Source organism: Girardinichthys multiradiatus, chromosome 17, assembly GCF_021462225.1.
Source record: "Girardinichthys multiradiatus isolate DD_20200921_A chromosome 17, DD_fGirMul_XY1, whole genome shotgun sequence".
Classification (NCBI taxonomy): Eukaryota; Metazoa; Chordata; class Actinopteri; order Cyprinodontiformes; family Goodeidae; genus Girardinichthys; species Girardinichthys multiradiatus.
In genome coordinates this window covers 21,094,329-21,110,178 of record NC_061809.1, presented here as the reverse complement: position 1 = coordinate 21,110,178, position 15,850 = coordinate 21,094,329, and the positions used below count along the sequence as shown (strand labels likewise).

The following is a 15,850-nucleotide window of genomic DNA, read 5'->3' as shown; positions in this document are numbered from 1 at the left end:
GGCCAACAAGAGTCTCTCTAGGACATTCATGATGTGGGATGTCAGGGCCACGGGCCTATAGTCATTGAGGACTGATTCGTGAGTTTTCTTTGGTATCAGAACATAACAGAAGGTCTTCCACAACACTGGAACTTTCTTAAGTGGCCCGGCTAAGGTTGAAGAGGTGCTTTATAATCCTACAGATCTGCTCTACACAGGCCTTCAGGACTCCAAGGCTGACATGATCTGGACCTGTAGCCTTGTTCTAGGTCAGTCTCTCCAGTTGTCTCAACACCTGACTTCTCGAGACACACGGGTGGAACGTGGAGGTAAAGGGAGCATCAGTATCTCCTGATTTGGTTGAAGACAAACATGTAGAAACAGAAGGGTCCATGGCTGAGGTGGAATATAAAACATCTGAGGTGTGACAGAAAAGCTGTGGGTCAAAGGAGTCTGGGGGTGTCTGTTTGGCTGTGAGCAGGAGAGAAGAATGCTGAGTTTGTTTCTGAACTGAACCTATTGAAGAATGTGTTTAGTTCATTGGCTCTATCCATGCAACCATCGGTCCGATCTTTCTGCTTGAAGCCTGTGATCATAGGCTTCAAGATGTACAATCATAGATGTATTACTGCTGTTGTTTGTTTGGACCTGAACACATATTTTCCAAACACAGTCTGTTTCTAGGCTGTTCTGCTGCATGCCACAACCTGTTTGCAATAGTGTATGTTGTGTTGCAATAAAAAAGCCAGGTATGCAACAGGATGCATGTTCTGCTCTTGCACCATTTCATTCTTAGATAGTTGCTGCACTTCAGCAGAGCAGGATAGAGCTTTACAATAAAAGCCTAAGGTCGTACATAAACTTTGATTGCTCTTTCATTTGAGCTTGTACCTCCAGTGGATTCTCAGGTAAGCAACAACAGCTTTACTCATGCACTGTTACTTCAGGAGCCCAATGACTGTTTGGAGACACATTAGAAGTATGTAATCGTTTCATGTGATGTAATTATATCATTATTTTGATAAATGTCTGTATTTTAACTTCACCTTTACCTGAAGCTAACTGTTGTATGTACTGTAAATTACCTTCTGGAGTGAAAGAAAATTTACCTTTCCATCTGCAATACCCTTTTCAGCCCTGTTTACTTCCACTCTTCACTTTTACCTCGCTTTCCTGGAGGCTGAAACCACTCAGATGCCCAGAAAGTCAGATTGTTCCCATAGCTACCAACATGCTTACCTGTTGCCATTGGTTCTCAACTTTAACAAAAAAATAGAAAAGCATAGAGTGAAGAGGAGTACTGCGCAGTGTGAATACTGAAGATTTACATACAGAAAGATTACTGTACACATTTTAACATTTGGAAAAAGTTTACTTTTTAAAGATTATAATAGTTGCTGGAAGTCAGTAAACCAAACAATCTGGAAAAAAACTTGACAATTTTAAAATACCTGTTTCACTGAAGTCTTTTGCAGATTAAATATTACATTTATCTTTTATAGAATTGAAAAAAATTCAGCCTTCCTCTGTTACACCAATTTCTCCTGGGCTTTAACCTGCAATAATGCTGGATTTTATGCTCTTTATTACTCAGAAGTTAAAACCTTTTGTTTTAGTTTTCCTGCTAGCTGCAAATTCTTAGAAGGAATCTTATTTAAATTGAGCAAACAACCAAATAAATAAATAAATTAAAACTGCTTGCTTTTTTGACAGGGGTTCACCCGTATTAGAATGCATGTCTCAAACCAGCCTTTCAAATGCTGTAGCAAATGTAAACAGTTTGGTATAGTAAATATTTTAGAATAAAAAACCATGTACATGGAGAAATGCTCAATGCAGGTAAAGGTAGACAGAAAAGGTACCTCAGAAAGATGGATCTGGGTTGAAATTTCCCATTGCCTGAAATAACATTCTGTAAAGCCATTAAAGAGAATAGTTTCTTCTCCTGGTTAGTGCCCCTACTGTTTAATCTGCACTGACATTTGGAAAGAGCAGGTTTTTTGAGACTTATTAAATATGACATCTTAAACTTTATTCAGTTTCATCTCTAGATCAGTTATGCACATTTCTTGGCCATCCTGGCTTCTTTGAAATGCAATTCAACAATTTTAAGTGGAAATGGGCGTGGCCTAGCTAATCTGATGGAGTTTGGTTGTTTTTTCAATATAATATACTAATACTAAGTTATGTTTTTTTCTAAAGTTAGACATTTACAAGTTTTGCTCAAATCAAAGAAATGTCAAGTGTTGCATTGATGTAGTAACCAGACAGGTTGCTTTAATAAAAAGCATTTATATTAGTGGTATTTTAACAACATGGGCCAGTGAAATACGAAGCATATACTTTGTTGCTGCAGGGCAAACTAATATAAGTATTTAAGATTAAAACATTTTCAGTTTGCTGAGTGCTTGTCAGAGCTTGGTTTGCTGTTTGTGATGAGATACTATCTGTTCTCTTTTTGGGGTTGTGAAATGTGTGTGTATCCACAACCATCTTAAAAACACACAACCTGGGGAGAAAAGGGAGGAGTGAGGCGACACGTTTCTCTACACCTCCTAAAATCAGCTCCAAAAGGTTTTATGTTCTGCAGTGTTGTATTTTACCAAAATAATGTCAAATACAGTTTGAGAATGGTTATGGTGTAAAATTGTGGCATTTTATGTTTCATATATTGACAAAGTTGTTGGTTTTCTGTGTAAGGTAAACGTGAGACCCTGCAAAAATCAAACCCCAGACAGTTATACGGCTTCTGAGTTCTGTTATTTGTTGGTATGAAAGTAGACAAAGTACTTGGCCAGTGAATGGAACAAAACCCTATGAATTATTTGTACCCAAAGCAACTTTTAGTTTCTGTTAATGTAAGGTAAGTTTATTGATATAGCGCTTTTCAGCAACGAGACACTCAAAGCGCTGTACATACAATTACAATACAATCACAAAGCAAATAAACACAGATACAGACACAGAAAAACAAATCAAATGATAAAATCAAACAACAGAGGTCATTAAAAAAATTAAAATAAAGAGAATAGAATGATGGACAAGAAAACGTAAGGAAAATTGGACTGAAAGCGCAACTAATCATGCCTAGATGGCACAGTCAAAGGCCACTTTAAACAGATACGTTTTTAATCTTGATTTAAAGCAACTTAGGGTTTCGGCGCTTTTACAGTTTTCTGGCAGTTTATTCCAGATTAGTGGAGCATAAAAACTAAAAGCTGCTTCTCCATGTTTGGTTCTGGTTTTGGGTACACAGAGTAGATTTGGGCCAGAAGACCTGAGAGGTCTGGCTGGTTGATACACTGACAATAAGTCTGTAATGTATTTTGTTGCTGAGCCATTCAGTGATTTATAGACTAACAGAAGTATTTTAAACTCTATTCTCTGAGCTACAGGGAGCCAGTGTAGGGATTTTAGAACCGGGGTGATGTGCTCCACTTTCTTAGTTCTAGTGAGGATGTGGGCAGCAGCGTTCTGGATCAACTGCAGCTGTCTGATAGACTTTTTAGGCAGACCTGTGAAAACACCGTTGCAGTAATCAATTCTACTAAAGATGAACGCATGAATTAGTTTTTCAAGGTCCTGCCGAGACATTAGTCCTTTAATCCTGGAGATGTTCTTTAGGTGATATAAGGCCGACCTTGTTACTATCTTTATGTGCCTCTGAAGGTTCAGGTCTGAGTCCATCACTACACCCAGGTTTCGAGCCTGACTGGTGGTTTCTAGCTGTATTAACTGAAGCTGTGTGCTAACTTTTAAACGCTCTTCCTTTGGTCCAAAGATTATTACTTCAGTTTTGTTTTGATTCAGCTGAAGAAAATTTAGGCCCATCCATGCATTAATTTCTTCTAAGCATTTACCCAGCGCTTGAATGGGTTCATAGTCACCTGGTGACATCGTAACGTATAGCTGTGTGTCATCTGCATAGTTATGATAGCTTACGTTGTTGTTTATTAAAATCTGAGTTAGGGGGAGCATGTAGATATTGAATAGGAGAAGCCCTAAGATGGACCCTTGGGGAACACCACATGTGATTTTTGTGGTCTCTGATGTAAAGTTACCTACTGACACAAAAAAGTCCCTGTCCTTCAAGTAGGATTTAAACCAGTTGAGTGCTGTACCAGAAAGGCCGACCCAGTTTTCCAGGCGCTCTAATAAAATGGAGTGATCAACAGTGTCGAATGCTGCTCTAATGTCCAATAATACCAGCACTGTGGTTCTTCCACAGTCTGCATTTATATGGATGTCATTGAACACCTTGACAAGAGCAGTCTCTGTACTGTGGTGAGCAGCAAGCCTGACTGGAAGACATCAAAGCGGTTGGTCATTGTTAGGAAGTTGTTTAACTGTTGAAACACAGTTTTTTCAATAATCTTACTGATGAAGGGGAGGTTTGATATAGGCCTGTAGTTCTGTAGTAGCAGCTTGACCAAGTTGCTCTTTTTCAATAGAGGTTTGATAATTGCTGTTTTCAGGGCCTGGGGAAAAACACCTGACAAAAGGGACATGTTTATTATTTTAGTTAAATCAGATGTTATTACAGGCAAAACTTTCTTAAGGAAAGCTGTGGGTAAAAGATCGAGACAGCAGGAAGAAGAGCTTAGTTGCTGTACGATTTCTTCTAAGATTTTTCAGTTTATTTGTTGAAATTGGGAAATGTTGTCAAAATCGGTTCTAGTTGGCGACAACATTGGTACTGGAGTTGATGTGGATGTGCTGACTGCCTCTCTGATCTTTTGGGTTTTTTCAGTAAAGAATTTAGCAAATTCATTGCAGGCCCTGGTAGAGTGGAGTGCAGATGCTACAGTTACAGGAGGGTTTGTTAACCTGTTGACCGTGGCAAATAATGCACGAGCATTGTTAATGTTTTTGCTGATAATCTCAGAAAAGAAGGATTCCCTTGCATTTTTCAGTTGTATGTTATATCTGTATAGTCTCTCTTTATAGATAATATAGTGAACCTGGAGTCCAGTCTTTCTCCACCTGCGTTCAGCTTTTCAACACTCCTTTTTTTCACTTCCGACTGCTGGAGCACTTCCCCATGGAGACATTTTCTTTCCAGAAACGACTTTCACTTTAATTGAAGCAATTGAGTCAATGATGTCTGAGATTTTAGAATGAAAGTTATCTACCAGCTCATCTACAGTGTTACAGGGCAAAGTGGAGGTAGAAGAGTAAATCTGGTTAAAGGTTTCAGCAGCACCGTCCTTAAAGATGCGTTTTCTTATCATGTCTCTTTGGCAAACTGAGTCATTGGAGATGATGCTTTCAAAAATAACAGAAAAGTGGTCAGATAGAGCAACATCAGTTACAGACTCCTTGGAAATGTTTAGACCCTTAGTGATGACCAAGTCCAAAATATGTCCCTGTTTGTGCGTTTGCTGTTTAACATGTTGAGTCAAACCAAAATTTCTAAGTGTGTCACATAGATCTATTGTACGTCTGTCTTCAGGATTGTCCATGTGAATGTTGAAGTCTCCCACAATAATTAAACAGTGATAATCAACACATATCACAGATAAAAGCTCATTAAAATCACTGAAAAAGTTTGTTTTGGACTTAGGAGGCCTGTAAATATTCAAGAACATGGTTCGGACCGGGCTCTTTACCCGGAGAGCCATTTATTCAAAAGAGTCAAATTTGCCCAGAAATACTTTTTTACACTTTAGTAAATCTTTAAACAAAGTGGCCACCCCTCCACCTTTTCTTTGCTGTCTGCTCTCACAAAGGTAATTGTAGTTCGGAGGCGTCGCCTCTATCAGAATGGGAGCTTCATTAAATTCATGTAACCATGTTTCTGTTAAAAACAGAACATCAAGATCGTGGTCAGTGATTAAGTCATTGATTAAAAATGATTTTCCTGACAGAGAACTAATGTTCAGTAAAGCCAGTTTATATGAATTAGTTGCTGATATTAACTCTATGTCTGGTTGTACCTGACAGTTTATGGCTTTTGTTGATTGTTTATTACTGTCTCTTATTCTTTTGGCTTTGTTCTTTCTGTCACGTATAAGCACAGAGATTTTACAACTATCTCCTATTAGGGGCCCAAGTTTTTCCTGGACATGCTCATTTCTGATAGAGTTACCACTGGGGCCCAGATTGTATCACAGAGAAGTGATTTGAAGATCCTGATTAGGAGGTGGTGGAGGTCTGCGGCATTTGGAAGATGTTGGTTTAGTAGCAGGGCCTCGGCCACGGGGGGTGTTGAATGGAAAAGATGTCAGAGCCATTTGGGTCCCGATTTTAAGAGCTCCTTTTATGTTACCAGAATCCAGTAAAGCAAAAAGCGGGATCAGTGGTGAGATGGGAGAGTTCTGTGCGGTCTGGGTCGGGGTCTGGGGTGAGGTGGGTTTACCGGGGTGTCGGTCTGGGTTTGGGGGGATGGGGGTATAATGGGAGGGGTCCACTTCTCCTGTGGATTTCGACGGGGAGACCTTTTGTGATGACCTCTCTTTCTCAGCCAACTGGCTGATTGTTTCTGCTGGAGCTGTTGGAGGCAGCGTTATCATTGTTGTTGATACTCCATGTTCTCTGCTGAAGGTCAAAGCTGCTGGCGGATTATTTACAGAATAGAAGAGATGTTGGAAATTACATGTTGAGTCCACCTAACACTGTAGAATGAGTCACATTTTCACCCCTGAATAACGGAGGCCTGTTAATGGATGTTCTTTGTGCCTTTAAACACAGCAGACTGCACAGTGGTGCAGTGAAAATGCAACTTTCACTCTTGAAATGAAATGGCTCTCTGTTCAGGGATTAACATCATTATTGTTCCACTTAATCAATGTTAGTTCCAATTTCTCACCCTACTGGGGGTTTCTCTGAAAAACCAGCCAGCTTTGTTTTGTGTTCACTGCTCATTTTGGAATATAAAAACTGTCTTAAGACTGTGTGTTGATGACAATGGAGTTATGCAGTTAAATTATATTTTACATTCAGTTTGGGCATACATTGACATATTTATTTAAATTAAGTAAATGTATTCTGTGGGTAAAAAAATCATGCTTCTTAAAGTTGAGCAGAGTTTCTCTGAACTTTAAATTATTAATCCATGACTTGGCACAGAGGCACTTTTCTCTTAGCCTGTCTTCAAAATTGGAATGAGAACAACCGATTCACTGAAAGCGGGAAATTGCCACAAAAAAGAAAATAGCGACCCTGCTTTAACTTGCTGAAAACTACAGGCAGAGCAGTATTTAAAAATTAGAACTGTAACAAACAAGGTTGGACTCATACCCAAATGTTAACGTCTACCCCTCTACGGGGGTGTGAACCTGATCCTTGTGCTTTGGTCAGGCGAGACTAAGATTATTGCTACAGAAACTCAAGGTTGGCCTGACATAAAAAGTCAATGATGTGCAAAAGCCACCCATGCCTACTTTACAGGCACATGTCAAAAAATTTGACTATCAAAAAAAAGATCAATATTTTGTTTGTCGCTCATTTCAGAAAATCAAACTTGTATACAGATTTCTTACACATGAAATATTTCAAGGTTTTATTTGTTGTAATTTTGATAATTGTGGTTTACAGATAATCAAAAGTAGTCAGTATCTCAGACAATTAGAATTCAACATAAGATCAATAAAAAGGATATTTCAAACAGAAATGTCTGGCTTCTGAAAAGTATGTTAATTTCTGTTGCACTCATTGCTTGGCTGAGGCTCCTTTTGCATTAATTACTAGATAAGTGTGACATGGAATGGAGGCGATTTGCCTGTGGTTCTGCAGGGGTGTAATGGAAGCTCAGGTTGCCTTGAAAGCAACCTTCTTTAAATCACTGAGCAACAGTCCAATTCTTTTCCTCCTTACCCCAGATAAGAAGCTTGAGACGTTGTCTTTGGTTCAGGATGGGTTTTGTCTTTGCGTGTCTCTTGATGGACTCATTCCAGCCTCAGTTCACTCCTTGTGAAGCTCCTCCTTGAATGGATTTTCCTTAGAAATCCTTAGAAGGCTGTGGTTATCCCTGCTGCTAGTGCAACTTTTCCTTCCACACTTTTTCCTTCCACTCAACTTTCTATAAATATGGTTGGATACAGCAAATTCGTGGCTTACCCTCCTTGAAGGGGTGTGTCAATGACTGTCTTCTGTATATTTGTCAGGTCAATAGTCCTCCCCATGATTGTGTTAATTAGCTGATTAGAGTAAGATTCCAAAATTTTCTTTTTTCATCATTAAATTTTCTGAAAGACTGAATTTTGGGTTTTAATTATCTGTAAATCAGGATCATCAAAATTACAACACATAAATAATTTAAATATTTCACCTATGTAATGAGTTTCACTTTCTGAAATAGGTGGCAAAAAGTATTACATGTATATGTATTGTTGAGGATCTGTGATGATGTGGCCCAAGTGGAGCTGCCTTAGAACTTTGTTAGTTTATAATCTATTATAAACTCTATTTGAAACTGCTCTTTTATTTTCATTTTTTCACTTTTTTAAATAGTTGTTCCAAAAACAGGAGATTTCCTGTTACTGCTGTTCTCACACTTAGGGCAAAACAGCTCTTGCCGTTGATTAACTCCTACTCAGTTTGAGTGGTGTTAATCAGTTAATATTATATTTTTAATATTTCTTTTTTCATATATTTAAGTTCTACCTTTTTAAAAAAGTGAATAAGACTCTTTACCCTCCTACAGCCTTAGGTGTTGAGACCCACCTTTTAGCCTTAGCGTGGAAAAAAATGCTGCAGTAAAGAATAGGAATTCAACCTTTTGACATGAATCCAGTCATCTCCACAGTACATGGCAAAATTCCTTGTTTCTCTGAAATTAAAACCATAAAAGGTCAGTTCCTGTGATTAAAACAAAAGAAGGAAAAAAACATAAGAGGTGAAAATTTTCTATCCCATGAATGCAAAATAGGTTTTTTAGGGGTGGGAGTTTTTGGGGTGGGATTATACGTCCTTGTCTCGCACCGCCGCTCTTTATTTGCTCAAACAAATAAAAAATTTTGAGTTTCTCTTGAAACACTTGAGTTACTTTGTTAATCTGAATTCATGTTTAAATGCGTGTTTTCTATATTTGGACTTGATGAATTCAGTTATCGGTTTGTAGGCACAACACAACACACTGTTGGGTCTCTGTTCATCTGGTACCATTCATTGTGATTCCCACAAGGGATCCATCGTCACATTTCTTGATTTTGGATTTTGGCAGTTGATGAGTGTTACTTTCTCCTGTCTCTGTCTCCTTCAGATGTGAAGCATAGCCTGTTTTCAGCTCAACCCTCTCTCACTTGTTCAGATCTCCACGTGTCCTCATCTCTCAGTGGGTTCAAGAGATTTGTATTTGAAATGTCCCAATAATTGTTTTTCCTCCCCAATACCAATCCAAGTCCTTTAGAAACTGGCATTTTCAGATACCAGGCCACAGTCTGAGTCAATACCTTGACTCACTGACCAAGGACATTCTGGGTGCTACAATCTCTCCTATCCATTTTTCCTCAAATACAACAGATTTTTGGTTCTATTTCGACTTCTTGCAGGGCAGCTGCGATTTGGTTCTTCAACATGGAATAATTGTGTCAAGAAAGCTATAATGTTCTGTTATTATTTGTTTCTAAAGATATATTTGACTCGAGGCAACTGGTCTACAGTCTTCAATAAACTTGCCTTGTTTCTGCTGCTCTGTTTTGATGTGAATTGTTGATCATTTAGTTCCAAAAAAAAAGCTATACAGAAAAAGTTGTTCTCCTGCTTCATAAACCTAGCAATTTGATTTGAACATCAGAGCATCTGATCTCAGATAATGTTGGTATTTCTAGCTTATATAGAGAGTTTCATCCTAAGAATATTTGAGTATTTGCCTGGATGATGGCCTTTCTTATTTCTTGCTGTGTGCATATTATGTATTTAATAAAAAGAAAACAAAGGTTGTTCTTTGCTTTTAGTCTTAAAATAGAGCCAGTCAAGGTGAAATTTGTTCAGGCTACATTTTAGAAGGTTCTTGATTACGGCGTCATTATCTATATACGCGGAGATTCTGGTAAACATTGCTGTTTAGACTCTATCACTGCTGTTTACTTTTTTAACAAGTTCATTGTGCAGAACCCATCACTATGTACTTCTGTAACTAAAAAGTGGAATTGTTATTCTTAGGCCGGGCCTTGTAGCTGTGACTGCATTATGTTGACTCTGAATAGTTTAATTCTGGTTTTTTAAAACCCTTAGCTTGTACTTTCTACTTTGCAATAATGTGCTTTTTAAGAGATGTTAATATTAAGGGACTTCCTGGTTAAATACATTTTAAATAAAATCAAAAAAATCATTCCTTTTGTTGCTAAATTATAACCTGAAAAATTGTATATATAAATATTACAATGCAAGTCTTTGGTAGTTATTGCTCATTTTGGGATTTGAAAAAAAAAAAAAAAAACCCCAAAGGAAGATAAAAAAATGAATGATGCACCTTGTACCTCGACAAGTCAAGGATTTTATTTGTGACCTCAAGCGTTTGCTTCAAGATGAAAGCAGATATATGCTTCAGAAAAGAAAAATATCCACATTCTGCATGGAGAATCCAACAGCTTCTCATGCATGGCTTCTCACAGACAAAAAGTGGGCCTTTCTTTTAAAACATCCTCTTAATGAATGGCCAGTGGCCTTAAAAACATCAGTTTGTGTGTTTATTCATATAAACACAAGCTCAGACTATGAGACACTATTTGCACCCTCGTGAAGGAGAAACAGGTGAAAAATCGAAGTGACGAGTTAATCAAACTGGATAGATAGATCTTTCCACAGGAAAAAGGATTTATAATTTTGTTCTTGACTCTTATTTGGCAGTGTTTATTTGTAAATTTGCTAAACTGTGATTTTCAGGTAAATTAGTAATTTTGTTTTTCGTGACCTTTCTATAGACGACGGGACGTTCCAGCGAGAGCCACCCCCTCCTCCTCTCTGCTCTTCCTCCAGTTCAAGCCGTCTTGTAGGGGAAAACAGAAAAAGTCTCATCCCAGAAGAGTTTGCAGGCCTACTTCATGGATCGTCTCCAGCTTGTGAGCCCCCAGATACGCCTTATCATCTTTATAGCCCCAAACACTTTAAATATGCTTCTTCAGAAGTTCAGAGCAACGTGCTGCAGTCTCCTGAGTTCAGCATTGTGATTGGCGGCGGAGCCTCTCAGGGCTTCTCCAGAACTGAGAAAGAATCGTCTCCCCAGAGGTCCCAAAAGCCCCAGGTTGTTTACCGGACCATCTTCCACACCAGGGTCAACCAGGACCAGATTCAGCCTAAAATTCCTGAGCAGGTGGATCTGCCACGTGGATGGTCCACGCTGAGCCACCCGCCCTCTAGTTCCCCAGGATTAAACGGAGAAGTTACTGAGTTGCAGGAGAAGCAGGCAGGAGGTGAGGCCAAGGACGGTTACGAAGAGAGAGCCTGTACCCTGGGGAGGATGAGATCCGTCCCACGCAGTGTGTTAGATTTGCAGCTGTCGAAGTCTCTTTCCAAGTCCGATTCAAACCTGGTGGCCGTGTCCCCCATACAGGTGAGACTTGACATTTGTGTCTTCAGTTTTCTCTGTTCAGCATGAGTTACTGACAGAGAAAATGAAAAGTATACACATTTGTGTAAAAATGTCAGGTTTTGTGATGCAAAAATATAAGGCCAGTCATCTCAGAACTTGTTTTACATCTGCTTCTTTTTTATTCATTCAAACTAAATGAATAAATTTAATTCATTCATTCATTCATTTATTTACTTATTTATTCACTTTCACCAGAACCAAATAAAACATCCCTGCATGACTAAAATCTCGTAAAACCATCACCGAAACACCATCATACCCACTTCAAATTAAAGTAGTGTTTGTCCAAGTGGACAAAATGTCATATGATAATGCAAACAGCAGCAAATGTGAGTCAGTTTTGACTTCAGGTGTCTGCTAGAAAGCTGAAGAAGAAGAGGGGTTTTTAGTATTTACCATCACAGTGAGCCCAGGTATGTATCCAAGACGACAAGGAATGACTTCACTAGAAGAAAGTAAAAGTTCTGTATTGGTCCTAGATCTGTGGGACAATTTGTCTTCACAGACTAATGGATTTAGGGAACTTTTACAAGGTAGAGTGATAAATATTGCAAAATCAAGATGCAGGTTGCTGATGGACCACTAATAAAGACTGGATGTTAGTATTAGATTAAACAACCAGATTGTTGCACATTTTTACTCGCAGATTTGTGTATTTCTCACTTAAATTGTGACAGGATACATGTCACATTAAAAGTGAAAACAGTCTCATTTCTCACATCACTAAACATGACATTTAAACAAGGGTGGGAACACATTGCAAATCCACTGTATGTGGGAGTTTATGACTAAAACCATTGTTTATAAAAATCTTGTCTTAAATGTGTTCCGCTTAAAAAAAAAAAAAGTTCTTAGTTGGTGCGGATTCAACTATACTGAATATTCATCTGTATAAATTACAGTTTCTATGATGCGATTTCAGAAACTGAGTTCAAACCGGTTGAGGCAATGAGATCTGGGCCACAGTGTTCCCTGCCTTGTTCTTCATTTGAGATCTGTTTAATTCAATGTACATAAATTATAAGCTACAGGAAATGCATAGTCTGTTTGATCAAAATAAAGCTATTAATGATTTTAAAATGTTTTCAGAATTTTAAGCTTAAGAAGTTTTGAAATTTTTTTTCTTCAGGAGGAACACAGTTGGGGGTCTGGATCACGGGGCCAGGGGCCTGGAAGCCCTGGCTCCCGAGAGGGAGCGAGCCCTGAGAAAAGACTGGAGCGAACCCCCTCCTTCACAGCTGAGTGGGAGGAGGTAAGATGACGCAAACGGCTTAACATCTAGATTATCTAATCAATCGAGATATGAAAGAAGTAATAAAGATGCCGATTAGTGCCTGTGCTGTAACTCTTCATGTATTTTTACTGTAAATTTGATTAAAGCAAATAAGCTTTTCAAAGCAAATGGTCTTTTCAGGAGCGAAAACTGCACTCCCAGCACTGAGCAGCATCAGTTGGCTTTGCTTTTTCTACAGTGCAGAAGGAGAAAAGTGCTAATTTACCTTGTTCCCGCTCTGATGTTCTTGGGCCTGCAGGGAGGGACTGAATCTTTGAAAGTGGTTTCTGTTGTGGAGGGTAGAGAGCAGGGGTCGGGGCTGCTGTGTGTTGGTGATCTCAGCGTGTTTGTTCCAGCAGCTCAGTCTATTAAAGGGTTCCTGACATACAGGTCCTTCTAAAAAAATTAGCATATTGTGATAAAGTTCATTATTTTCCATAATGTCATGATGAAAATTTAACATTCATATATTTTAGATTCATTGCACACTAACTGAAATATTTCAGGTCTTTTATTGTCTTAATACGGATGATTTTGACATACAGCTCATGAAAACCCAAAATTCCTATCTCACAAAATTAGCATATCATTAAAAGGGTCTCTAAACGAGCTATGAACCTAATCATCTGAATCAACAAGTTAACTCTAAACACCTGCAAAAGATTCCTGAGGCCTTTAAAACTCCCAGCCTGGTTCATCACTCAAAACCCCAATCATGGGTAAGACTGCCGACCTGACTGCTGTCCAGAAGGCCACTATTGACACCCTCAAGCAAGAGGGTAAGATACAGAAAGAAATTTCTGAACGAATAGGCTGTTCCCAGAGTGCTGTATCAAGGCACCTCACTGGGAAGTCTGTAGGAAGGAAAAAGTGTGGCAGAAAACGCTGCACAACGAGAAGAGGTGACCGGACCCTGAGGAAGATTGTGGAGAAGGGCCGATTCCAGACCTTGGGGGACCTGCGGAAGCAGTGGACTGAGTCTGGAGTAGAAACATCCACAGCCACCGTGCACAGGCGTGTGCAGGAAATGGACTACAGGTGCCGCATTCCCCAGACCTGGGCTACAGAGAAGCAGCACTGGACTGTTGCTCAGTGGTCCAAAGTACTTTTTTCGGATGAAAGCAAATTCTACATGTCATTCGGAAATCAAGGTGCCAGAGTCTGGAGGAAGACTGGGGAGAAGGAAATGCCAAAATGCCAGAAGTCCAGTGTCAAGTACCCACAGTCAGTGATGGTCTGGGGTGCCGTGTCAGCTGCTGGTGTTGGTCCACTGTGTTTTATCAAGGGCAGGGTCAATGCAGCTAGCTATCAGGAGATTTTGGAGCACTTCATGCTTCCATCTGCTGAAAAGCTTTATGGAGATGAAGATTTCATTTTTCAGCACGACCTGGCACCTGCTCACAGTGCCAAAACCACTGGTAAATGGTTTACTGACCATGGTATCACTGTGCTCAATTGGCCTGCCAACTCTCCTGACCTGAACCCCATAGAGAATCTGTGGGATATTGTGAAGAGAACGTTGAGAGACTCAAGACCCAACACTCTGGATGAGCTAAAGGCCACTATCGAAGCATCCTGGGCCTCCATAAGACCTCAGCAGTGCCACAGGCTGATTGCCTCCATGCCACGCCGCATTGAAGCAGTCATTTCTGCAAAAGGATTCCCGACCAAGTATTGAGTGCATAACTGTACATGATTATTTGAAGGTTGACGTTTTTTGTATTAAAAACACTTTTCTTTTATTGGTCGGATAAAATATGCAAATTTTGTGAGATAGGAATTTTGGGTTTTCATGAGCTGTATGCCATAATCATCCATATTAAGACAATGAAAGACCTGAAATATTTCAGTTAGTGTGCAATGAATCTAAAATATATGAATGTTAAATTTTCATCATGACATTATGGAAAATAATGAACTTTATCACAATATGCTAATTTTTTGAGAAGGACCTGTAGAAGTTATTCACTGACTCCAAACCACAGTTAAATCTTTGGGTCAGAGAGATTCTACAGTTTTGTTAGATGTAACTTTGAGAGATATTAAGAATCATTTAGCAATTGCACACCACCTCCTTTGAAGGATAAATGCTAATTCTAACCAGATCTAATCATATAAAAAACCTGGACTATTTTTAAATTCATGCTTATGATGTGAGTGAAGGCCCATTAGTGTATGCTGTGCCACATTTTCATGTACATGTTAATTAATTACCCAACACAACTCCTGACTCACTGATCTTGATGAATTACGGTTAGGTTTTTATTTTTTTCAGAAATCCTACTATTTATGGTAATCTTTCCTATCTGAAGGGAAAAATTCAGTTTACATAAAATGCCTCATTAAAAAAATTCTTCTGGGTTAATATACAGGGAAAACGCAAAGCTGTCCTTTTTGCAGCATATGGAAAGACCTACATTGTTAGCAAGAGACAAGTCACAAGAGACGTCAGTAATCTGAAGCTCCACAGTAACACAAGGCTTCAAGAAGATGTAGTTTTTGTCTCACATTTGGTCAATTCAATTCAATTCAAAAATACTTTATTAATCCCAAAGGGAAATTAAATGGTCATGTCATTACTGAAATTTGTAGTAACAGCAATTGGGATCATCACTTAGGCATGAGCTGGCAAAAAGTTCTCATAGTCTGCTGGTCCAAATGCTTTTATTTAAAGCAACAAAAGCCAACCATTATTCCTACTGCTGCTGAAGTAACATGCATAGTTAATGTATATGTCTGTAATTACAGTGGTTCTCAAAGATCCACCCCTATTAAAATGCCAGGTTTTGTGATTTCAGTAATTTTCAGTTTCAAAAAATTTGAAAATAAAAAGTTATTTTAAAACGTTTTCTATATTCAAGGTAGCATACATGCTGTACAATTCAACTAAAAGGCAAACAAATATGTGAAAGGTCAAATGTGAATAATAGTTGGGTTGCATAAGTCTGCACACCCTTAAACTAATAATTTGATGACTGAATTTCTGCCTTCAGTTTCCTTGGGTACACTAGGTATGATCCTCAGAACAATCTGCATTCATTATATATTGGAAGTGTATTTTAAGT

General features: G+C 38.8%; 1 protein-coding gene across 10 annotated transcripts in view; it reads left to right on the top strand.

The window, feature by feature from the left end:
* The window catches only part of anks1b (ankyrin repeat and sterile alpha motif domain containing 1B), a 304,218-nt gene that overhangs the window by 207,296 nt on the left and 81,072 nt on the right, over nucleotides 1–15,850 (top strand). For all 10 annotated transcript variants that reach the window (XM_047389441.1, XM_047389442.1, XM_047389440.1 and 7 more), the window contains 2 exons: nucleotides 10,845–11,473; nucleotides 12,642–12,764. In XM_047389441.1, the coding sequence (XP_047245397.1) occupies nucleotides 10,845–11,473; nucleotides 12,642–12,764 (752 nt within the window). The remainder of the gene's footprint in view (nucleotides 1–10,844; nucleotides 11,474–12,641; nucleotides 12,765–15,850) is intronic.